The 24,651-nt window shown below is 37.6% G+C and overlaps 1 protein-coding gene across 4 annotated transcripts in view; it reads right to left on the bottom strand.

Annotated features, from left to right (window-relative positions):
* Window positions 1–12,028: 12,028 nt before the first annotated feature.
* The window catches only part of pof1b (POF1B actin binding protein), a 36,601-nt gene continuing 23,978 nt past the window's right edge, over window positions 12,029–24,651 (bottom strand). For 3 of the 4 annotated variants that reach the window (XM_028030998.1, XM_028030999.1, XM_028031001.1), the window contains 10 exons: window positions 24,130–24,163; window positions 23,833–23,913; window positions 23,250–23,342; window positions 22,208–22,321; window positions 20,606–20,758; window positions 20,280–20,399; window positions 19,327–19,473; window positions 17,796–17,866; window positions 17,080–17,194; window positions 12,029–16,038 (listed from right to left, as the gene is read on the bottom strand). In XM_028030998.1, coding sequence (XP_027886799.1) covers window positions 16,018–16,038; window positions 17,080–17,194; window positions 17,796–17,866; window positions 19,327–19,473; window positions 20,280–20,399; window positions 20,606–20,758; window positions 22,208–22,321; window positions 23,250–23,342; window positions 23,833–23,913; window positions 24,130–24,163 — 949 coding nt within the window. In that variant the 3' untranslated portion in view covers window positions 12,029–16,017. The remainder of the gene's footprint in view (window positions 16,039–17,079; window positions 17,195–17,795; window positions 17,867–19,326; window positions 19,474–20,279; window positions 20,400–20,605; window positions 20,759–22,207; window positions 22,322–23,249; window positions 23,343–23,832; window positions 23,914–24,129; window positions 24,164–24,651) is intronic. The other variant, XM_028031000.1, reaches the window with a different exon arrangement.

Raw genomic sequence — 24,651 nt, 5'->3', positions numbered from 1 at the left:
AAATTATTTTAGAAATCTAATTGAACTTAGATATAAAAGATTGTTGTGATTTGAAAAGACAGTCTACAGAAACGAGGAATGACATAATTAGGACTTCATGCAATGTTTTAACAGTTCTTTTTGGTACAATATGAAGAAAGACTGTAATTAGAGTGACGTGTACAGAAAATCATGTACAAGAAGTGACTCTCTTGTAGCATTTTATTGCATAAGATGTCTGATTTGGTAGCCAATCTAATCTAACTGACCACTATATTGTTTCATTTTGTTGCACTCATGCAACCTACCACACATCCTCTAATTGCTGCTGATATTTGGGTGTAGAGAAGAGCAGAGCCACCGATCCATTAACTGGCCAAGCAAAGCTTGATTGGCTCCGGACGATCCCCCTGAAATAGCAGGATTGGCTGTTGGCCAAGCGTCCATTTCCTGTGCGTCTGAGAGGAGCTCCAACCACCGGGGCTCAAATGCATTTCCTGACTGTATAAAAGTTTTATTAATGACCAGGAGTGCATCAGCGGCTACACCCGCTCGTCCATACTTATTCGCTCAGCCTCTCATTCACTACCTCATCAACGGAGAGAGAGAGAGAGAGAGATGATGATGGGAGGGAGAGTGGCAAAGAGACATGATGAGATACAAGCCAATAGGGAGAGAACAGGGTGTGTGAGAGGAGAGAAACAACAAGATTCTGATGGATGGATCAGGAGATAGAATTAGGTAAGACAAACCAGGGTCGAGACATTAGGAGATACATGAAGAAGGAGAAATAGGGAGGGGGATTTTGTTAGGCTCACAATTTATTTTCTTACAGTTAATCAATTACTCTGGATGTTACTGAGTTCACTTTTCTTCCACATATGACTGGCTGAAAGAAGAAATTATAAAACTCAAAATTCAATCCAATTCAGTTCAGATTATTTATATATAGAAATGTCACCTGAAAGGACTTTAACAGTAGAAGCAGCAGCCAATACAGTTAATCTTTACACTTTGTAGGGTGGACATTTTTATATTGTTAACAAAATCAGACTTATTGTATAAAGTAATGTGTTCTAAAGCCTGACCCCCAGGGCCCAATGTCCTGAATGCTCCGGATGTGTCCCTGATCCAGCATCCTCAGCAAACCATCAAGTGCAACAGAAGCCTCTTAATCATCCGTTCATTTGAGTCAGATGTGTATCAGGAGGGAAATGTTCAAAACATACAGGAGAGTAGACCCTGGGGACTAGGGTTGAGTCATATGGAAGAACTAGGAAGCCATATGACTATATATACTGTATATACATCCATTTTCTTACACCCTGGTCCTTTAGAGGGGTCAGGAGGGGTGCTGGTGTCTATCTCCAGCTAACGTTCCGGGCGAGAGGCAGGGTCACCCTGGACAGGTCGCCAGTCTGTCGCAGTTATTTCCCTTCCACTGCACAATAATGCACTACTTTGAGTTGATACCAACAGAAAATACCAATAGATAAATTGTTTATCTCTAAATGTGTTTCTTTATGAGTTTTAGAATGGCTCTGGATTAAGTAGGAGTCTTGAGGCAGAGAAACGGTGCAGACCCACTGGGTGTTTATTCACCAACATTTAACACACAGACAACCCTGCTTACAATGGCCTAGGATCTCAGCAGCAACCAACATGCAATGTGGCCAACATGCAGCATTTTATAGTCCCTGGCTGCTCCAATTAACCATCCCACCAAGAAACAGGGTAAAACAAAATACATACACACAAACAAACTTGACAAAAACAACCAAATCTTCAGAATAATTATATGTTAGCAAATACTATTCATTTTTAAGCAAACATTCTCTTTCTAAAAAGATATTTCTATAAATATAAATCCAACATTAAACTTCTAAATGCATAGTTCTATTGCTCCCCCTCTTCCATCTGCATTGGTCTCATCCGGAACCTTTAAAAGGAGCTCAGGCCCCCAGAGGATCTTTTAGCCTGAACACCCTGCAGAGGAAGAGAGAGATACAGTAAGTCACATCTACACAAAGCCTTCAAACATTTCAGTACATTTCAAACAGTCACAATACTTATATCCATTTGTTTGTTTTATTTTAACAGGACACCATCAGTTCCAGCTGAGATGCCACTGCATAAAAACACACAATCAATAAAATACTTCAATCTGTTTGTACCTGTTTCTTATATCATTCAACGCACAATTTAAGAGTTTCCAGCTAAGTAATAAAGACCTTCATTACAGTGAGAACGTAACTATTTTTTTTCTTTTATTTGCTCTGCTTTGCACTACAGTACTTTACAATTGACAATTTCTTCTCAATTTGTCAATTTGTTGTTTGCAAGCATTTTCTTTCAAATTTGCAGGATTTTCCATCTCAATTTAACGCTTTCTGTGTTCTTAAGCCTGCTTCGTTGTGATTAATGTGAACAGCATTATTGAAGTTTGGCCAAATGTTCTCAACTGAATTCAGGTCTGGACTTTGACTGGGCCATTCTTGCACACAGATTTGTCTCTCTGGCTGTATGTTTATCCTCTATCCAGCTCTGTCCATGTTCTCATTAAACTGAGAATATTCTCTGCCTTTGAAGAAAATCCTCCCCATAGACTGATGCTGCCACCACCATGTTTTGCTGAGAAAATGTCAGAAGCTTTTATTCTAAGGTTTAAATATGCAGAGGTGGATTTTTAACATTTTACTATTAATTATGTGACTTGTGAACCCAGTTGGTTTTGTTTCCAGGATCCGGTGCTGTTCACAGGCTCCATGAGGAAGAACCTGGGCCATTTTTAACCAACACTCAGACGAAGAACTGTGGAACGCCCTGTAGGAGGTCAGCACCAGCTGCCTGTTTCAAACATGGCTTGATTTAATTGATTAGAATATTAAACGTGACCAACTTAACAAAAATCAGAAACCAGCAGCAGCTCTTCAAACTCACCTTTATATTCAGAGCGGGGTATTTCCGCACTCTGGTGGCCATAGTGGGAACTACAGAGCTTAGAGAAAAGCTAACAGTCTTCCTCAGTTATACTCACTGAATTAAATATTATTCTGACATATTTTAATCCATTGTTTGACGTTACATTTCTAATGAAGACCATTTTAAATCATAAAAGAAAGCTGCTGTGTTAAACTCTTTACAGGACGTTTTTTTCTGGTCAGAGTCAGACTGAATGAAATCCTGCAGTGACTCTTATTCAACGACAGTTAGATAACCTAACAGTCTTGATAAAAGTGAACATTAAAACGAAGATAAACTAAACATGCGGTTGAGAAATGTGCGTGAAGAATGTCTGTTCACCACTAGAGGGCAGTGAGATTTCAATCAACCATCATAAAACTGATAAACTTTATTCTTTTCACTAAAGTTTCTAATGACTACATTTAATCCTGTAAATAATGATCTACATATTTCATACTTGTATGTTGTTAAAGATGGAGATTCATTATTAAAATAATCCAGACTTCTCTACTTTGAAATAAGACGACATGGTATAGAAGATAAAAGTCTCAATGTGAATAGGATTTTATTAATAAATAGAAATTATTTAGAACATGTTTGATATTTATTTTTATGGTTATTTAAAATGTTTATTATGGTAGGGTGCTCTGACAACGAGCTTTGGTGTTGCTACAACACAGCTGTTGGAAAATATTTTTTAAAAAGACGAAGGGGAAGGAGGAGAGCACAATTTGTCAAGTAAATCAAATTCAGTTGTTTAATATAACCTCAATCATATTTGTTCGTAACTTAGCATAATCACATTTTTAAAAATCGATTTAGTTTTAAAAGAAAAGATAGTTGAGGGTTTGTCCCCTGATTTTCCCGAGCTTAGTTCACTAGCAGAGTGGATTAAGCGCGCACATCCTCAGCTGGCTGAAACGACGGGTTCGAACACCAACAGTAATGGCGGAGGAGAGCGAGCAGAGCTATTAATAAAGTGGGTAAATTATGCTTTTTGGAAAATAAAATAACTTTTACTAAGTTATTAGGAGATAAAAAGTGTCAATAAAAATACTCTTTGTTTAATGGCTGAAATTTTTACTTGTAGTTTGCTTTAAAACAGACTTTTTACATTAAATGTCTTCTAATGTGTAGTAACAGATACTTCTGGAGTTGTAGACAAATAATGAGTTGAAGTAATTTAAATATATATACTTTTCAAAAACCTTACTTATGTTTTGTAACTTTTGTAAATGAAAAGTGCCTCTATATGTATCACACTGAAATAAAATAAGCTTTAAATTCAGATTGTTTTTAATCCTGTTTTTATATAGTGAAATTTAAAATAAATCTTCTCTTTTTTTACCCAAATATAGTGATATAATAACCCTTGTGTTGGGTTATAAGTTCTAACCCAATTTTGGGTTAATTTAACCCAACCTTTGGTTAGTTGCCATAACCCGATGTGTTGGGTCAAACCATCAACCCAACCCAGTTGAGTTGGGTCGGTCTATTTGACCCAGCACTGGGCTACGAATTGGATTATTTTTAACCCAGCTGTTTTTACTGTGTATAAATTATAATGCAAAACTTCAGTTGATGCTTAAGGGTTGTAGTCTTTCAAGGGCAGATATAATTTGAATTAAAGTCGGTGCTTTAGCATTGACCTCCACTAAAGAGCTAACTTTAGTGCTTTAGCTAAAGTTTGCTAAAGCACTAAAGTAATGGTTGGTTTAATCAATCAATAAACTTTTATTTGTATAGCACCTTTCAGCAACAAGGCATTTCAAAGTGCTTTGTATCATAAAAACACAAAACTACAAAGTCATAGAACAGTCAACAACATTACATTTTGCTGTCATTACACATCAGATTATTGATGTTTCATGATTATATTTCAAAAGCAACTCTAAACAGGTGGGTTTTTAGTCGAGATTTAAAGGAATCAGTGTTTATCATGGTTGGTATAGTGCTTTAGCATTAGCAGAGCTAATGTTTATGATTAGTCCAAGTTAATGCAACTAAATTTTTTCACTGAACCCAACACTGCTGAACTCACAAGTGGAGGACATTTAAATTAGTGGCCAATTTACAAGGGTCTGACCATTGATGCAAGTTTATCCTACAAGCAGAACACAAGATGTCAAAAGTAGTCTCCAAAAAAAAAACTACAGGACCAAGAAAAGGCTCTTGCTACCACTGATATTAAAAGTGCATGTTTGTACAATCAGAAAGAGATTACAAAAGTTCAACCTTCATTGAAGGTGTGCAAGAAGGACCCTTTGAACACTTCAAACCTTTGTTAGACCAAAGTCCATCCATCAAGCCTCAGTCATCAAACTGATATCAGACGTTTGTAAATGGCTACAAGAAGCATCTCCCTGAAGTTATTTCAATCCAAGATTGGATATTAGCAACTAGGGTGCAGGGTGCTCTCACATTTCTGTAGCTAAAAAACACATTTTTGTTTAGACATCGATTACATTAGACATCAACAAGTAAGCCACAAGTTTTAGTTAAAGCAGCCATCTGGGTGCCTTCACTCAATGAACCAGCCCAAATCTATCATTAAGGTAATATTTGCACATGCCCAGGGCCACTTCACTCAAAGAAGATTTCTGTGATGAGCAACAACAAAATAAGTGACATATGTTTGGAAAAAATCAGAGCATCCTTATTTGTACATACGTTTTTGTGTCAAAACGTATGTACAACTCGAGACTAAAAGAGTTTCTGTAAAAATGTTTATTGATCACATGCACCAGATGCTCTAACAAGTGGTTTGTCCTTTCATCCAGAAGTTTTGTAAGGCATCATCTAAGAACTATAGACGTACCAGCGGTTTTTGTTGCGGCAGGAAAAGCTGAGCTCATCCCACAATAAAATGTGAATGGAAAGCTTCAAATGTGTATAGAGGAGCCTAATTACATCAAATGGATGAAAGATGAGAGCTGTCAACACTTTCCTGGGAGGGTGGGGAGCCAGAGGAAGAGCGGGGGGCAGAGAAAGTCGTGATGTCTCTGACTTGGGGAAAAACTGAGAATGTGGAGACAGATTACTTTCAGAAAACTTTAAAGTAAGAAACAGGTTTTAGAAAGTTTGGTCCACTTACTTCTATCTACATTTCATGATGCATGAGAGGTTGCCTACCATACAACAATTTTATCAACCAAACCAAAATATTTCATGTTGCTATGCTGACTGCTATCATTTATCCTCCGTGTACCCTGGCTCATCTGATTTCATTTAATCTTTTTAGAAAAAAATATGTAACTTTCTCAATTCTTTGTTGTAAGATTTGTTAAATGCAGCTTGACTCACTTTGGGAAAAGAATGCTGTTTAGTTGAGAAAATACTCTGAATCAGGAGTTAACTTGGACCCGGGCCATCCAAAACTAAGTTCTAGCACATATGCCAATCCAGTTTAGCTTGAAGTGGTACATTTGATTTATGCTTACCTTGTAATAGAAGAAAGTTCTTCTGAGTACCAGTGGAAGTAGTAAAAGTACGACCAGTCGTACTTGTTTGAAAATAGTCTAACAGCGTGTTGGTCCTCTATACCAATCGGCGAGTGTCCTGGTCCTCTCCTTGTGGTCTCTTCAAAAGGTTTTCTATTTGGACTGAGATGAACATGGAAGAGGGTTGAAAGTATTTTCCGAGCATCACTCCTAAGCAATCACTTATCATCTAGAGATTCTGGACTGGTTGTATTGGACACATGATGACCTCAAGATGCCACTCATTGCTGTAGCTATCAAACATTTTACCAGCCTCACCATCCTGTTCACTGTGCCTGGGAAGAGCAATGCATGTTCTAGTCCAGCCTAGTAGCTTAAATATTGAGCCTTTCTCAAATTGTAGTTATACTCCACAGGGATAGAAAATCAATGGTTACTCTTAGAAATTCATTAGAAAAAATCTGAAAAGTAACATTTAGATGAAATTTCAATTAAATTCAAATGCTTTTCAGTTACTTTTCTTTTTCAGTTATCTTGTTTGCAAACAAATATTTCTTAGTATGGGACTTTTTTTGCCACTTAAAGGAACGCTAAGTAAGTTAGCTGAGAAAACTCAGGGTAACCATAAGACAACATATCGCTAACACTGAAAAGAATCTAACGTGTGTCTTAGTCTATTCAGAGCTACTGGTGGTATTTACTGTGCATTGGAAATAAGAGCAAAAGTAGAGCTCCTCTGCTTTGCCCCATGACTCCATGTCATCTGAACAAATACACTGCTCCGTCTGAAACATCCAGACCAGCGCTGCCAATTACTGTTGTATATGTGCTGCTAGCAACCTCCTTGTGTTTCTCTGCTACGCTACAAGTAGTTCGCCTGAGTATTCACTCCCATGAATACTCAGACTAGTTACCATGACTACTGATGGTGGATAAATAGTTTCCTGTAACAGTAAGTTGATTCTCAGCAATTAGCACATTTAGCAGCGTTTACCGGAGGTTGGTTGATAGCACTAAGACACTCCTCCTGGCTCTGATTGGTTGTTTTTGACCGGGATTGGTGCATTTCTTCAGACAGCAATAGTAGCACTGTGAGGAGTTGGGAGAGATTGATCTTTTCACATATTATCTATGTCATACAGTATAATACAGCTTTAACAAATATGTGCAAACTGTTATTTTTTTTTTTTGTGATGGAGGAATATGCTCTCTTGAAAAATGTTTTCTATGACAAACTTTTATCCTGACTCCTCAATGAACATTTTCTTCCAGATCTTCCAAAGATTATTCTCACTGCTGTTTACATATTCCAACTCTTGCATATAATTCTGTTTGGGGAAAAAAGGCAATCCATTAGCTCAGTAACATTGCTTTGTTACAGAGCACCACTAAATGACGTCAGTCTCCTCTTTACTCATTGTTTGACTTCATTATTAGGTTTGGCAAATCCAAAGCTCTCAAAGTCTGTCGTTTGTGGTTTCTGTTAGTTAATTAACAAGGTAACTTTAATAAAGTCATTAACAAATTGTTCACCTCGGTATGTAAAAGATGCTTCAGGGGTGAGTTAGTTGTGAGTTAGTCACGATGCATATTGATTTTTGATGTACAGGGTTATCAACGAAACATTTGGGAGAATAGTTAGCTTGGGTCTAATCTTTCAGTGGTTTAATTGTCCTTTTAAGAGCATTGCACGTTGTTGATAAATTGTTACTTTTTTTCTCCAATAACCATATCACACTCTCATTCACGCCAATAAAGCATATTGATCTCATTAGAGAGCTAGTGTGAGCGAGTGTTTCCGACTGGAGTGCGTAATGGGGCAGCATTGATTATGCCTGATAACTCTCGCTCTTTGATGTGGATAATGCAGTCTCTCTCTTCCTGCCTCCATGCTGCCTTTACACTCTAAAACCCCCGGGGCTCAGAGGATATTGGGTTTACCGAGAGCGAGACACAATAAGAGGAGTGCATGTGTTTGTACATGGTGCATAAGCCCAAGTGTGACAAAAAGAGGTCCTGGAAGAGGAAAGGGAGCGCCGCATACAAAAGACCGGCGTGTGAGAAAGCAAGTAGAAGAAGTTCAATGTTAAGATGAATGTTGGATGTTTTTCTTGGTAGGAAACAACGTGAGAATGGGTGGTTTTGTTTTAAATACCAAAAAAAGAGGACTCCTTGTTGGGGAATATTTTGTTCCAAAGAAATGTCTCCCTGGAATTAAGGGGTATGTAGTCGGTTCTCATTAGTTTGCACAAAGAGATCTATGGATGGATGATCTGTCAGTTGTTAAAAAGTCCCTAATTGTTGACCATACTACATTCTTAGTTCAGGTTTATTTCACCAAGAAGAGCATATTAAAGAATATATTGCCAATTCGTTAAAAGTAATTGCCATTATGGTAGTCAGACATTATATAAAGTTGAATTAAAGATCCATTAAAAGTGTCAACTTTGCATTAACAGTGTCACTATTTGCCGAATGACACTTCATGATAACAGTCATAAACATTCCTGAAGACTCCTTCATGTTTATAACAGGTGTTATGTCAGCTTTATGCACTTCCCTATGTAGAAAATGTTTTGTTTGGCATAATAAAATGAACCTTACTGCATTCAATTACAACTATGATTGAATATAAGAAATTTTACTTCAATCTGTCTAAATAGATGCAATAAACTGGACTTTGTGTGGTTACATGGTGTTGTAGTCAAGACCACCTAAACCGAGACCAAATCAAGACCAAGACATTTAGGGTCCAAGATCAAGTAAGACCGACACTGAGGGTAGTTGAGACCAAGACCAGCGCCCTGCACTACATGACACAATAAAATGTGAAATATGATCAAAATTGCTTCTCAGATTGATCTGAAAGGTCCACATTTTTATAAAAACACCCAGATATTAAATGCTTAGAGCTGAAATAAATTATAATTATCAATTCAAACTCTTCAATGCTCTGCTTTGCTTCCATCTCTGTGCCACAATCTGCATAGGTCTGTCATCCCTAACAAGATTACGCCCTGAGTGGTTACTCATATGACCAATGTCAGAAACCATCACTGTCTGCTAGTTTGTGAATGTCATATCATAATATTGCAGACTTTGGTCACAGCATTGTCGCATGTGCGGAACGTCACTTTCACCTCTATGTGAAATAAAAACACTGCCATAAAATATTGCCTTATCACTGCAGTGGCTATTCCACCCCATGAAAGTAGGATGACACGGCTGTCCTACTTTCATGAAATTAAAATAAGGGACCCCGCTTATTTATGGGGGTCCCTTATTTTAATTTTAAAAAATTGGCAGCCCTAGTGACAACGGTAACAACAACATGTAATTTGTAAGTCACATTATTGCTTGGATTGAATCGTCATATTTTGCATCAGGTGAAAACAAGGAAGAAAACAATTTAGTGATATTTGTACAGTTGTGGTCTTTACTGGTCTTGAAATAAAATCCTGAGTCCTCAATGTCCAAGACAGAGGCAAGACCAAGACCAAAGGCGGCCGAGGCAAGACCTACACCATCAAAAGGTGGTCTCAAGGCCGGTCTTGAGACCAAGAACGGACTCGAGTACTACAACACTATACCGGGGCCCCCCAAGGCTCGTGGACCGGCGTCCCCCAAGGTTCCCGCTTCCCTGCTGGCGTCCCCCATGGTTCCCAATTTTTCAGTTTCTGGACTTCCTGTTGAAAGTCTCTGCCAATTTCTTACTAATCAGAGAAATTTATTTCTTCAAAGCCAAGTTGTCTTGGCCTCGCCTGTCTTTTTGAGACATAGTCCAGCTTTATCACTCATTGATACCTCTGTTTTTTCTATACGTATTTGCCTTAAGTTTCCATATTAGGGACACATTTGACATCTCCAAGACATTCCCTGCAATTTTCATCTGATGAATTTTGAGTTTAGCTTTCTCATTCTGGTTATTGAGAAAATAGAGCTGGGGTTTTTGAGCATCATTTTTCATTCAAGAGCATCTTGCTTTGTGCTTGAAAGTCTGTCTCATTATTTTACCTGCTGTTGAGGTGCTCAATTTTTTTCTTCAAAGGTTTACCACGAGCTTGTGAAGTTCCTTCTTTTCTTGCTTCAGTCTCAAACAGGTCTTATGTGCAGCATTTTTTGTGCCAAATCATAAGGTAGATCCGCAGACAAGCACTGATTTTCATCCATTTTCATCACATTTTATGTTTTAACTTCAGATTTGTTTGTTCAGCAAATTCAATCTTCTACGTCCCCCAAGGTTCCTGCTCTGCCAGTGATTTTGGGGTAAGATTTGGGTAAGATTTTTCTAACATAAATCTTACTCCTATATTTGTGGACACAAAATGTTAAAAAGTGCTAATTTTTTCCCAGTCTTCATGTTTTCACATGGTCAAAAACAACAACAATCTAACCAAGTATTTGTCCACTGAAATAATCTGTTCCTTCCCAGTTCTGCCGGTGATGTGGTGCTGCATTTTGTGATGGTTTTTGCTTTCTGTGGTCATGTGGGCTTTCAGAGAATTCACTGGAGTCAAAATGGTTGACAAGCAGCCAACTGAGCCAAGCCCTACAGAGCTGCAATGACCTCATTCCCTGTCTCTTCGCTCCATAAGCTCCACTCGATGACCCCAAGATGAGAGTGAGCTGCAGACTAAAGTCGGCTCCCTCCCTCTGCTGGTGAAATATGAACACTTAGCCAGAAATATGAGTTAAATTTAAGTGTTGACTTCAAATTACTCTTGTGTGAGTGTCTGCATGCATAGCCGTCTGTCCTTTATAGCTCCGTGTTGGTCTTTTGATGGACTGGTGTACGTCTCCTCTAGCCCAGCCTGATAAAGACACCACCATGAGAGGGGTAACAGGGTTATAAACCAGATCTACAGAGCTGGGGTTTTGTTGTTGTTTTTGAGTTAAAGTCAGTAATAATCTTGTCTGTTTTATTTACTATTTAATGACCAAAGTCAATCTTAAACACTGCCATGTCAGAGTTGGAAACATATGTAGATATAATATCCTCTTTGCAACACAGAGGATGTGTGCTTATTAGAGAAAAAAACAGGAAAATAATTTAAAAGAGAGAAATGATGAGATATCTAATGTTCTCCCCACCAAAGCAAGACATGGACGTCTGGAAAAGATCAGTCAGAATTTTACTGCTTTTTAACACTTGGCACCATCTAATATACTGTCAAATGACACTTACTAAATGGTAGCTAACATTTAACTTTAGATGAATGAAGGCAGTCTAAATCTGTTCTTGCTTGATTTTCAGAAGTTATCAGGTTCTGCATTGCTGTTTGTCTAAAGAATGGCAAAATTATTTTATCCATTCTAACGCTTTGAATCAAGGTTGCTTTGGATTGTTTTCATAACAGACACCTTTCCACTTTGGATTTAACAAGAAAAACCTTTTTAAAAAATTTTTTTTAACTAAATTGGCCAGAATACTACCTCATAACCTCTTTACACTCTTGGCTTTGGTGACCAACATTTAGTAGGTTTATTTTTATCTATTTATTTTGCTTACTGAAAATTCGGAACTGGTCTGAAATGCACTTTTAGTGTCAACATAAATTATAAAACTAAATTGTTCCAGGGAGAATTTAGACACATTTTCCTGCTACATTCATTGGGAAAATGACAGTAAAACACAAAGAAACACATTGCAAAGATATATTATTTTTATTAATCTATTCTTAGCAGTGACATTTCTCAGAGGAGAGAACAGAGTGGCTTAACCTAACTTGCAGCTTTAGTTCTCTTTAAAAAAAAAGAAAACATGTACTCTGTTAGCATATTAGCTAGCTTAGTTAGCTAGCAGAAAAAATCAGACGCAGGATTGTATCTTCTAAAAGATTACTGTAATAACATGGAAGTTGACTTTTCCGTTAGCCCACTTGAAAGTGAAAGTTTTGATTATGCTGAGATTTTCTCCACCAATCAGGGCTCGCATTAATGCTAGCCTAACATTAGTTCACTAACACGGCTAGCACATTCAGTACTAGATTCCCATGAGGTCCAAATCTGTTGAAAGGCTTTGTGTCCGTTGGGTAACTCTTCTTTTATTAATGTTTGTAGAAAAGGTAAGTGTTTTAGTGCATGACCTGACACTTGAATGTCTGTTTTCAATATACAACTTATTTTTTTTAAAATAATTTAAAAGTAATAATTCCATATTTCAAAAAGCATTAATAAATGCAGTCTGGAAAGACAAAAGTTATTTTTTTCCATATTTATTCAGACCAGGAAAAAAACAAAAATTTTGTTACCCAAAGTATTTTTATTAAAATTTCTATCCATGTTAAATTTTTTTCCGGATCAACTCGGCCACTGGCCTAGTCCAAGCAGATTCCGAGGCACACAGGTTCTATCTTGAGGCTCAAGAAGTTGAGTGAATCCAAAGTGGGTCTGAAAACATTTCATTTTCTAAAGTCCCATCCTATTTCAGGTTAAAGTTAGTTATTAAAATCAGAAGTTGGCAATAAAATCTTTACTTTAGGTTTCTGAGAATCTATAAGATAATGATTCTTAGGTTTTATTCTGTTTCCATGTTTGTATTTTGAATGTTAATTTTCTAGTCCCATTCAGTTAATCATTGGTAATTTCAGTAACAATCTTTCAGTTTTTAAATTTAAGTATTAATCTTTTTCATTTATATTAAATAAACTTTGACTTCTGAGAAATACACAGAAACCTCCTGGTGGCGTTTGCTTTCTGTCTGTTACTTGGATTATTTACTGTTCATCTATTTCACAAGTGTAGAATTATTTCTATCATTCCTCAGAAAAATGTTGAGGTTATTCCATTCTAACCAACAGCTATTTACAGTTTTTTGGCTGAGACCAAATAAAAATAGGTAAAACTGACACATAATGATGTATAAAAATATAATAAAATATTAAAATTCTTATAGTATAGAAAATGTATCTGCAAAACAAAACCTCGCAAATAACAAAATTAAGAAGTCTGACGAAATTTATGTATTTCGAATGCCCACTGTGTTTAGAAATGAAAAGCTGTGAAAATACAAGGACTGAAAAATACAGGTATTAATAGAACATTTTAAAAATAAATTGTGTTCAGAAGATTTGTTAACATTAGTTACAAAACAAGAATTATACAGCAGAAGATGATGAGATGGAAAACATGGATTACAGCCTGTTTCACAGGATCCCTGTACTTTTTGCTATAACGCTGGGAATGATTGTGCTGGGAATGATTGTTTTGTTTTGACACTTGATTATGTATACAACGTGAAAAAAAAAGATCTGAAGTGAATTCTTATTAAAAGAAGACAATAATGCCTTCAGAATCAGCTTCAGTAATATTTCATACTGCAATCTGTATGCTAGAAATCTGCAGAGGAATGAGACTGCCACCTGGTGGACACAAAGCCTTCAACATGACATGCTTAATTAGAAAAACAAAACGCATAAAATCATCATAGAAAACCAGCAAATATTAGTTTACAGATTATATAATATTGTACTTTAAAATACTTTCTTCCACCATTTTAACCCCCCTCCCCCCCAATAAAATAAATCATGCCCCATTTCCACACATCCCAACATTCACCCACATCATTAGTTCCCATCCATGGGGGTCTCGTTCCCTCTCATGGATGCTGGACATTACACACCCAGACCCCACAGTGATGTACAAACACGTCGAAGCTGCATGACGACCCATGCACCTTCGACTCGCATTAAAACCTCAACGTAAAACGGGGTTAAAATAAACTACCACGCAAAACAAAACTAAAGGAAAAACACCCATGAGAACATTTACGTTTAAAACCACATTTAAGACGGGATGCTCCACAATCAACACATTCACTGAGCATGCCCATCATCATACGAACACATGTGAATATTTACATGCAGCAAGCAATCATAACGAAGCATCCACTTCCTCGTCCCCTGGGCAAAGCACGGCAGTGGTGGTGAGAGATTCGTTTGCATTTTTGACAGCTGGGAGCTGAGTTGACCCTTTGGTTTGCTACTTAACGCAACTGTATGACCAGAATGAGCAAGATGTTGAGGGGCAACTGTTTTAATGGTAAACGTCTCAGAATATTTAGAAATGTACATTTTAAAACTTTTGTTGAATTAAAATTGCAAGAGTATCCTATTTATACCACATCCACCTCATGACATATTGCTCCTAATTGTTCATCTGTACACTAAAGAGATGGCTTGTTTACAGACTCAAAAGAGAACAGTAAGGTAATCATCTCAAATCTCAACTCAAGTTGCTCCGTATTTGGGAGGAAAATTCACTTTAATTGGCTGGAAAATATGTTTTATCCAATATACAAACAAAAAACAGATTTTTTTTCTTGTTTTGGTTTTGTATATTTGAGTGTCTGAACTGTGTAAACCACAGTTGATTCTATGCTACAGAACAAAAATAATGTTTTCTTCTCAGCACTGACATTTAGTTAAAGATAATCCTTCTCCTTTTCACCATATGGATGAATTTTGTCAATCAGCCTGAATGTAGCCACAAAGTTTTAGTGTTATCTTCACCCCAAAACATCCTCCTAGAGTTTTGTTCAAATTTATGCAGCATGCAGACTGTGAGAATTTCCAATTACACAGCAACAGAATCTCTACATCCAAAGTAACATTAATGTTTTCAGTTCCTAAACCTAAGAGCAGAAAATCCAGAGCTCTGGATATTTTTGTTCACTGCCTTCAAAATGTGCCAATAGGAGTCTAACTGTTTTTTTTAATTTTTTTAGATGAAAATTAAATTAAATATTTCTTTATAAAATGATTGAAGTATTTTTTTTTCCTTTTAGATGATTATTTCTAAGTGTGGCAAGGCTCCTTTTCTGTACACCCTAAAGGCAGTGAGGTGAAAAAGCACTGAACTAGTTCCTTTCTAAAAGTTATTCCAGTCAAAAAACAGTTGGACTTAAAATTGGTTGCTAAGCATCAACCAGCAAATGCATTTATATTATCAATGCAAAATTCTATTTCATTCACTTTCTTTAAACACCTTCTAAATTTAATACTTTCTTCTTCATTTAGTAAAACCACCACATCAAAGATATTATGCAAGCTAAAAGTATCAAATCAGATTTTATTATTATTATTATTATTATTATTGTTATTATTATTAATCAGGCGACTGACCAAACAACCCAAAAGTGGAACAATTCTCATTATGTATTGATTAATTGTTATTTATTTGGTAGTAAAATTCAAAAAGTAAGTCCTGACATAAAAACTGCTTGCAGAGTTAAATTCGTCTTACTTTTTTGTTTCTTTTTGATTAGAGATTCCAAACCAAATGTCATCCAGTTCCCAGCCGTTATGCTTTTTTTTTTTTTTTTTTTTTTTATCAAACCTGGGTCAATGGATATTTGTAGTGGCATTATGCAACTTTTACATAGGTAAAAGTTGAAAATAAAACATAATAGAAGCCAAAGAAAGCCCAACTAGATTTTAACCCCAACCAAACTGGATTTGACTGAATCACAGAACCAGATCTTAGTGGTGCAGGAGGAAGAAGGGGAGGGGTTTCAACCACCACCAATCCTGGGAGGCCTGAGGGGAGGGGGAGGAGCATGCACAGGGGGGAGGAGGGGTGACGTCAAGGTCTTCTCCACGTTCAATCATTCCTGTCGGAGAGAAGCAGTGTGTCTTTAAGGAGTAGTAATGATTTCCTGTTTTAAAATAAAACACAAGTACAGTTGTTACAATCTGCAGGTTTTTTCTCTCTATAAATGATGATAATATTCAGACTTTGGAAACGTTAAGAACAATTTAGGAGAGAAACTGTTATGAATTTGATTTGACTTGTTCTCATTCTGTACCTGTTTTAAAAATGACAGAAAATATGGGTGAGCTTTGTGAAATGAATAGGTGAGGAGGATGGATTTTCCTCACGTTGGCCGGGAGTCAACAGCCTGATTCATTGAAGCTGTTTGTGAACAGAAAGTTTACATGAACAGAAACATTTTGTTGCGTTGAGGTTTTTACATTTTGTGTTTTGACTGTCGTCTGTTTCTTCCCTTCAGTGTATGAGCCAAATCAACCACAGATTTGATGTAAGTAATTCTGCCTCCGTTCCAACTACCACATATGTTGTATTAGCCTAAAGTGACTTTTTATGGCCATCACACGTGAAATGGAAGTCATTCTGTGTAAAACCTGAGACTTTGGGCTGTTTTCACTCACTGCTGTGACATTTTAAACTGTTACAGCCTGGTTTTCTAATATAAACAAACAGTTTCTGTTTACAATTCTTTACCGAGCGATTTCTGGACAATGTGTCAGTTTGTTAGCTCTCCAAGTCATACAAACATATATTTAAAAAATACTGTAGTTATTTTAGTTCCGGGTTAACAGTCAGAGGAAGATGTTTAATGATAAAGATGTTCTCCTCCAGCTGGCTTTAATCTGTAATCTTACTTGGTGCAGCCAAACTGTTTTTAAATTTTAATACAAAGTTAAACTGGTTGGTAACAATTAAGGCAATTATTACATTTATTTAAAAAGGTTGATGGTTTAGTATACCTTAAAGAATTCAATTTTTATTAGACACACCATCTTTAAAAAAAGGTCTAATATGAGCTTCCTTTTAATAAAGAGAAAACTCTGACCCATTTGGCCCAGGTGAAAGTTTTCACTAACTAAAAAGGAACATGACTCCATGCCTCACAGTCAGCAGGTTTCTCAGTAGGCCTCTCCTTCCACCCTTATACCTGATTGATCATCTCTCCGGTTCTCTCGATGACGATGGTTTTGGCCTCTTTAACAGGTGAAGTGGCCTGGTAGTCGTCGCTAAGCAGACCAAGGATCGGGTACTGGTTCCTGTACCTGCACAGCCAAACAAACGGAGAGCCATGGGACTCGTTTTGGTGTGCTTAATGCAAACTTGTGATGTCAGTATAGTAGTCTGTTCAATAATATTCACCCAGTAGTGACTTCTGGAGACGTCTGACAAATCATTTTGTGTATCACTATAATCAAACTCTGCTCTACGTTTGAATTAGATGGATCTAAACATTAGATTTACCATAACTGGATCTGAATGGAAAACCGTTTGTTTTGGTTTGTCATTTCAGAAAACTTTGCTGTGAATCGACACCAAATGAAACACTGAAACACATTGTACAGAATCATCAACGACCTTTGGCTATTTTTTGAAGTGTAAAGCAAACAATATAATACACACATTAACCCACAACATAGTTGCATTCTGACTGGTAAATATGGCATATGGCTCATAAACTGTAAATTATTATATATGAACTGTATAATAACTTGTATAATGTATTATACATGACATAAACTGAGAAATTTAGAGCTTTGTGTTGATTGTCAGACTAAAATGAATCAAATTATTCCCATCTTTGCTTAAGCTAAATACTATACAAAGTGAACAACTGCTTTCAGGTCAGCAGTGTGACTGCTGTACCTCTTGGTGATAATTGTCTTGGTGACGTTCTTGGAGCTGTCATTCCTCTCCATCAACAGTCTTCTGATCTCCTGAAAGCGAAGAGAGCTCAAAGTCAACAAAGTTCAATCAGTTTCAGAAAAAAGGCTGAACAAGGAACTCCTGAACACCAGTAAGAGTTTAATACTCTGAAATACGTCTCATAAGTTCTAAGAAGACCATCATTTGAATTAATCCTTGTTTTCCAGTCACTTGAATTCACTTCAAACGCTACAAACTGTGGCGCAGGCGTCTGCTGAAGCTTGATGAGACAAATATTTCTGTGCTTTAATTGGCTGAACAGAAAAAATGCTGAAACCTCAGAATGCAGTCAGACCAGAAAGGCAGCAGCTAACCTCTGAAGTAATTAAAAAAACAAATCAGCTCACAGGTGTTGCGTTTCTAAGTGCAAGCTGCTGACATTAATATAAGAATATAAGTTCATCAACCTCCAGGTTATTTTTCTTACTACATTAATATTCTACAAAGACAATATTGTCACCAGCTTTTAAAATAACTGTTTTTTGCTAGTGGTAAACTTCTTATCCCCCATTCAAGAGCCAAACTCCTCACCACAAGCCATTCCCAATAGTTCTAATTTTTTACAGCTACTGTTATTCTAAGGACTCATAATGTTTGAATCTATAAAAGTATCAGAAAATTGGTTATTTTAAATGTTTTAAAAAAAAAAAAAAAACATGAAATTCCAACAATCTTTAGGAAACATTCAGCATTTTGAACTTTCTAGGAAAACTTTTATTTAGTTTTTTTTTAAGGAAAGCTGAGCTTAACAAAAAAATTACTTGTGCGATTAGCAGAAGTGTGCCAACTACTGCCTAAGTATTCCAATAGGCATTGTTTAGCTGTAACTGGTTTACCAGGGTGCAAATATGATAATGTTGTACATAAGATACATGTAAATTTAAACTTTACTATTTTACTGACCTCTTGTCAAAAATTGTAGTTTTCATTTGATTTGGTTGGTTTCCTCTACGTTTCTGACTTAAACAGTGACACACAGATAAAAGGAAATTGATTCTGGAGCAACCCAGGAGCCACCAGGTCTGTCCACAACGATGTCAGTTTAACAGCAACGTGTACTGAGAGGCTGCAGAGCAAGCTCAGTACAAAACCTCAACTTAAATCTGCTGACATGGACAGGCCAGATGATTCTTTTGTACAAAGATCGAGCTCTTAGACCACAAGAGGACAAGCATGTGAAGCTCCTACATGGACTGAACCATCTCTCAAGCATGGTGGTGGCAGCTTCATACTGTGGCTCTGATAACAGCAGAGTTGTTTCCAAGCTGCTTTGTGTTTATTGCACATTCTGACCCCAGATAGAGGGAAGGCAAAGAATTATGTCCACATTTTACCCTAAATTTAGGAAAGGTTTAAACTCTAAGAGATGAAATATTGTTGCTTTTTTGTGTTGTTGTTGTTGACCTCCAGTAGATTAGATCAAGATCTGAGGTGAAACATTACAGTGAAAGAGGTGTTGAATGTTTCAAACCTCCTCTTTTTGCTTGATGGTGATCTCCCGCTGCTCCAACCTGGACAGCAGCTCTGAGATCTTCAGCTGGAGAGAGCTCTCTGCGGATGAGGATTTGGTGGTGGTGGTGGTCGTGGTGATCTGCATCTGCAACTTCGATATCTGAGACTGAGGCCCACCGGAGTCAGAGAAGGGAAAGAATAAGCAAAAAGATGCAGATTTTATTCAGCCACGTAAAGGGAAAAAGTTACTAAATCTTCATCACAAGCACTTTTCTACATACAAATGTTCCAACAAATTATTAAGTCCACACTCCAAATTAAAAGAGTTCAACTTTTCAAAGTATAAATGTAAAGGTTTCCTATGAGTTTACAGCATAACATACATTTACTCAGTTATTAAGCAAAAAAGGGGGGAAATAAGACAGAAAGGAAGGAAGATGGAGAGGAAAGAAGGTAGGAAGGAAACAGGGAAGGAGAGCAAGGAAAGAAAGGAGATAGAGACAAGATACAAAACAAGGATGCAAAGAATGAAAACAGAAAGAAAAGAAGAAAAAACTAAGAAAGAAGAAAGGATGGGAATAAGAAAGAAATTAAATCAAAAAATATAAAGTAAGAGAGGTAGAAGAAAGGCAAGTAAGGAAGGAAGGCGGAGCTAGCTAGATAGGTAGCTGTGACTAGATAACTAACTAGTTACATCGATCGCTAGCTAGAGGAGGATGATGGTCATAGTTGGCATTTTACAGTTTTGCTACATTTGTTTTCAGTTCATACATTTCTTAAGAAGTTATAGATCTGCTATGGTTTGTAAAGTTTGACCAAACTGGAACCCAAAATAACAGCAAGGAATCAATGATTGCAAAATGTACAAATCTAACTTCTACAGGTCTTCTGAGGAGATTTTCCACTTTAAACTGCTGTGACTTTTTAACAAGACGTTTTCACGTCTGCTTTGTTTATTTTTTTGCATCTTACCCTCAGTTTCTCTATCTCTATGTCTCTTTCCGTTTTCAGGGTCTCCAGCTCCTGCTTGTAGTGCTGCGCCAGCGCCTCTGTTTTGAGGTGCAGGTTGCCGTTGCTGGATTGTCCGGCCAGCTGAACAAAACAGACAGACGGACAAAAATGTAAGGACACAGAACAAAATAAATAAATATTAAACACAAACCCTAATGAATTCAAGGGATTTTTTTTGTTGTCCATCACAACAGAAAGTGTCCACAAGAAAATATTAGTCTATATTTAAGCCAATCAGATTTCTTTATGGATGGATAATCCATGTTTTGGAGGAAGTTGACCTCTACCCTCTGTTTGAGCATCTCGTTCTCCTTCTCCAGTCCTCTCATTCTTCCCTCCAGCTCTTTGATCTTGAAGTTGCCGACCGAGTCGCTGCTTCGGCAAGTGGAGAGCTGACTCTCCAGGGAACGCTGGGAGGCCTGGGCTTCCTTCAGGGACAGCTGCATAAAAATACACAAACTTTTCACTTAAATACTTTATTCACAAAGGTTGCAACTTAAATACAAATCCATAAACTAAAACATTGCTTCAGCTTCAGTGTGAGACGTTCATGGTCCAACCCATATGGTCCAACTACAGAACTTGTTGAGATGTGGACTTTGACTGGGTCACTGCTAGGGGTTGAACGACTACATATTTTTTAAGGTCGACTACATCATGATAATAGTCGAGTCGATGTCGACTAGTCGCGGTGACGTCATAGTGACGTAAGCGCAAAAACCCTTCACAACTACTTGGAGGCTTTATTAGCTATTTTAACGGCAAGTATCAACGGCAATCAGCAGATTGAACGATTTAAGATATTTTCTAGTCAACGTCAACATGATAAAAGTCGAGTCGATGTCGAGTTGACTAGTCGTTGTGACGTCATAGCAACGCAAGACGCAAAGCTTAAGTGAAATATTTCCACACTGTTGACGAAAATCTACCTGTTTGACAAGATGCGGGCTTGTCCTCGATCTGTTTTGAAGACGCCATTTTGTAGCCAGTGTTCTGTCAGATCTGCTGTCAGAGTGTCATACAGTCTGACAGCTGATCTGATGACACTTCTAAGCACTAAGTGTCATTCTTAGCACGAACTCACGGCTATATATATGTCAGACAAGTATACACTGTCATTACCAACTACAGGCTTTTATTTAATCAGCAACTGTCATTACCACAGATCTTTATTTAATCAGCAACATAACATCATAATGTATTAGTTAGATCGTCGTGACAAAGACACTCGCGAGCCGGCTAAGTGACATCCTTAGCGGGAAGGGGGCGAGTTTTAGACGGCTCGTGTTTTGTAGTGGACTGCAGCTGCAACTCCATCTCCTTTTAAAAACACTGTAAAACCACAAATATGCATCCATCTACATATCATTTAAACTAATGTATTAACTTATTTTTCTTGTGTCTTGTGACATATACTGTGCTGTCAGATCAGCACAGGCTGTCACCACCGGCAATCACATGACTGCGACTAGTCGACATGAAATGTAAAAACTCGCGAGACGTCCTAGAGTCGACTAGTCGACTAATTGGTTCAACCCCTAGTCACTGCATCATTCACACTCTGCAGTTGCTGTTCAGTTTGTCTGTCAACAATTCGTTTTAATGTGGGACATTGCTGATGTCTTTCCACCCTGGGACTGTACTAACACACGTATCTTACTGAAATATGTCTGTAGCAATAAATGTAACTAATTGTTTTGGCATCCAAAACCATGAGGGAATAATTATCCACACATTCAACGACTCAACCAAAAAGAATTTTAAAAAAGTAAAAAACGAAGAGGGCTACATGTGACATAACTTTGGTTTTGTTTGGGTTCAGATGTAATAGATTAAATTCATACGTCATATGAGCTGATTATAATCGTTAGTTGGATGACAGACAGTACCTGCAGCTTGTTGTTGCTCTCTCTGACGTTCTCTATGAGGGATTCATACTGCAGAGCCTGGTCCGCTTTGAAAGCCAGATCTCTTTCCAAAGACTCCTTCTCGCTTTCCAGACGCTGTGAACACACACATACACACGCCCACACACACCTGTGTTAGCAGTTTTCAGGACAGAAATGCAGTTCATTCTACAATCTGCATTAGCTGTAAAACCACATTTTTACTGGAATAAAACCTGATCAATATCATTGTATAATTGATCAGGTTTTCTTGGTTGCAGAAAGAATAGAAAGGAAAATATGAAACTAAATTTCCACCCATGCTGGTTTGTTTGTGCGACATGCTAACATCAACTTTGCAGGGCGGTTTATGTCTGGCCTCAGGCCTGAACAAAGAACAAAGACACATGTCCCGACTCCACACACACTACTGCAGAGATTTTTCCCTTTAAAAAATAGAGTTTGAGGTTATTAGTACAGGATTCTGTTGCTAAAATTGATTCACTGAAAAAAAAAACTTAAACATCAAAAACGATAATAAAGGTAAAGTTTAAACTGTGCAGGTTTCAACAGCACCTTTGGGAACAGCTGGGATTTTCACAGACATTTTCTGAGAACATCTCTGAAGTAGGGCTGCAACTAAATTATTTTAGTTCCTGATTATTAGCAGAGGTTTGAAAGGTTTGATGAAATTCGGCTTCTGCTTGTTTTGACAGCTTAATACTGTACAAAACTAACAGATTTGACATTTTCCAGGTCAATCTGTAGAATACTACTTATGCTAAGTAATGATCTGCAACTAAACCTCTATTGTTTGGGAAAAATTTTAACTCCCCTACATTTGAAATCTGTCTAGTTAGTCAGCAGCAGGAGCAATTATCCCAACACGCTTTTAAATCTGCCTAGCTTTCTTCTTCTACCTTCATATTTGCCTGTGACTCCTCAATTCCCCGTTATCAAAAAGAAAAGGAAACAGAAGCTGATGTTTTTTGTAGGGTTCGATTATGGTTGAGCTGAGTCACCACGCCTTGCCCCTGCCTCTTACCCGCATGTCCTCAGACATCTGCATCAGCTCCTCTCTCAGGCTGCTGAAGGTGGAGAGCAGCAGACGCATGCTCTTCTCTGCAGTGAAACGAGTCTGAAACACAACCAGATGAAGAGGGGAGTTAATAACAGAGAGGTTCTTATCATACTCCTGCCCTAATGGAGGATCACAGGTAATAACAGGTAATATCTTGGCAGTTGACAGCCAGGCCACTGGACTGAATGCTGATGCTGTTTTTTAGCATCAAGTTTATCAGGTAAGAGAAAATGCTGTTTTACTGCCGTCTTTTACATTTTTGTAAATGTTTTATAAACTATGTACGCTTTGAGCTATATAAAAGGGATGTACTTTATTTTCTACCAGAACTACAGGTACATAACCTCTAGTCCTGTCTCTGAGCCACAATATATGAAAAACCTGTTAAAAGTTCAGTCCTCTCTCCATCTAAAAAGCTGCGAGGAATGAAGAGACCTACTGTGAAAGTAAACTATGGCTGCAGGCGCTGGAACGAGAACCCAAATAAGCAATAATAGCTTATTATTTATTCATTAAAATGGGCTGGAATATTTTCCGTGTATCTCACCTCCAGCAGGTAGCGCATCTGCTGCTTGGTCAGTTCATTGGCTCCTTTCGGAATCAGAGACTCCACCTCCTGTTTCTCCCCCTGCACAAGAACCAAACAAGGGCTCAACAGAGAGAGACATACAAACATCACCTCATCCAAACAGGAGATCACATCAGTATTGATGATATCTGGCCAGATGAGGTGTAGGGAGAAAATCTGATTTAATATAACTGACTGATTCTTGTCTGTTATGTACACAGCTGATCTTTAAGGTATTTTATTGTTTCAAGAGCTCAGTTCAGACTCGTCTCTCACCTTTAGGTCACTGGAGAGATTCAGAGTGTGTTTCCTGTAACACACAGAGAGGAAAAACACAGTGAGGTAGGCTGCATAGCTCAGAGGGAGCTGAGTGTCATAAGTGTGTGCCTGAACAAAAAACTGATATTTGTTCTTGCAGTATTCCAGGAATCTCAGGTAAACACAGAGGGAGGCAGGTGAAAGAAAACATGTCGGTCTTAATATCAGCATACATCAAAATTGGACATAAATTAAGTTTAAGACAACATTGTAACATTGTAACACAGTCGGACCTAAAAGCATCCTTACCATGACTTAAATATTGTCATTTCATGACTTGTGTGTTTCTGCTCTGTTACATTTATATTTCTGCTGCAAAACTGAACTTGAACTATGACAATGTCAGGTGTAATCTTGGAGGGTCTCCAGAGTCCAGAGGGCCACATGAAAAGGTATGGCAGGCCAGATTTGGCCCCCGGCACCGTAAGAGTGATGCATCTGTCTCTGAAGCATCATGTTTTATATTTGCACTTCTGTTGC

This window comes from Xiphophorus couchianus, chromosome 11, assembly GCF_001444195.1.
Source record: "Xiphophorus couchianus chromosome 11, X_couchianus-1.0, whole genome shotgun sequence".
Taxonomy (NCBI): Eukaryota; Metazoa; Chordata; class Actinopteri; order Cyprinodontiformes; family Poeciliidae; genus Xiphophorus; species Xiphophorus couchianus.
This window is presented reverse-complemented; position numbering and strand designations above follow the sequence as displayed.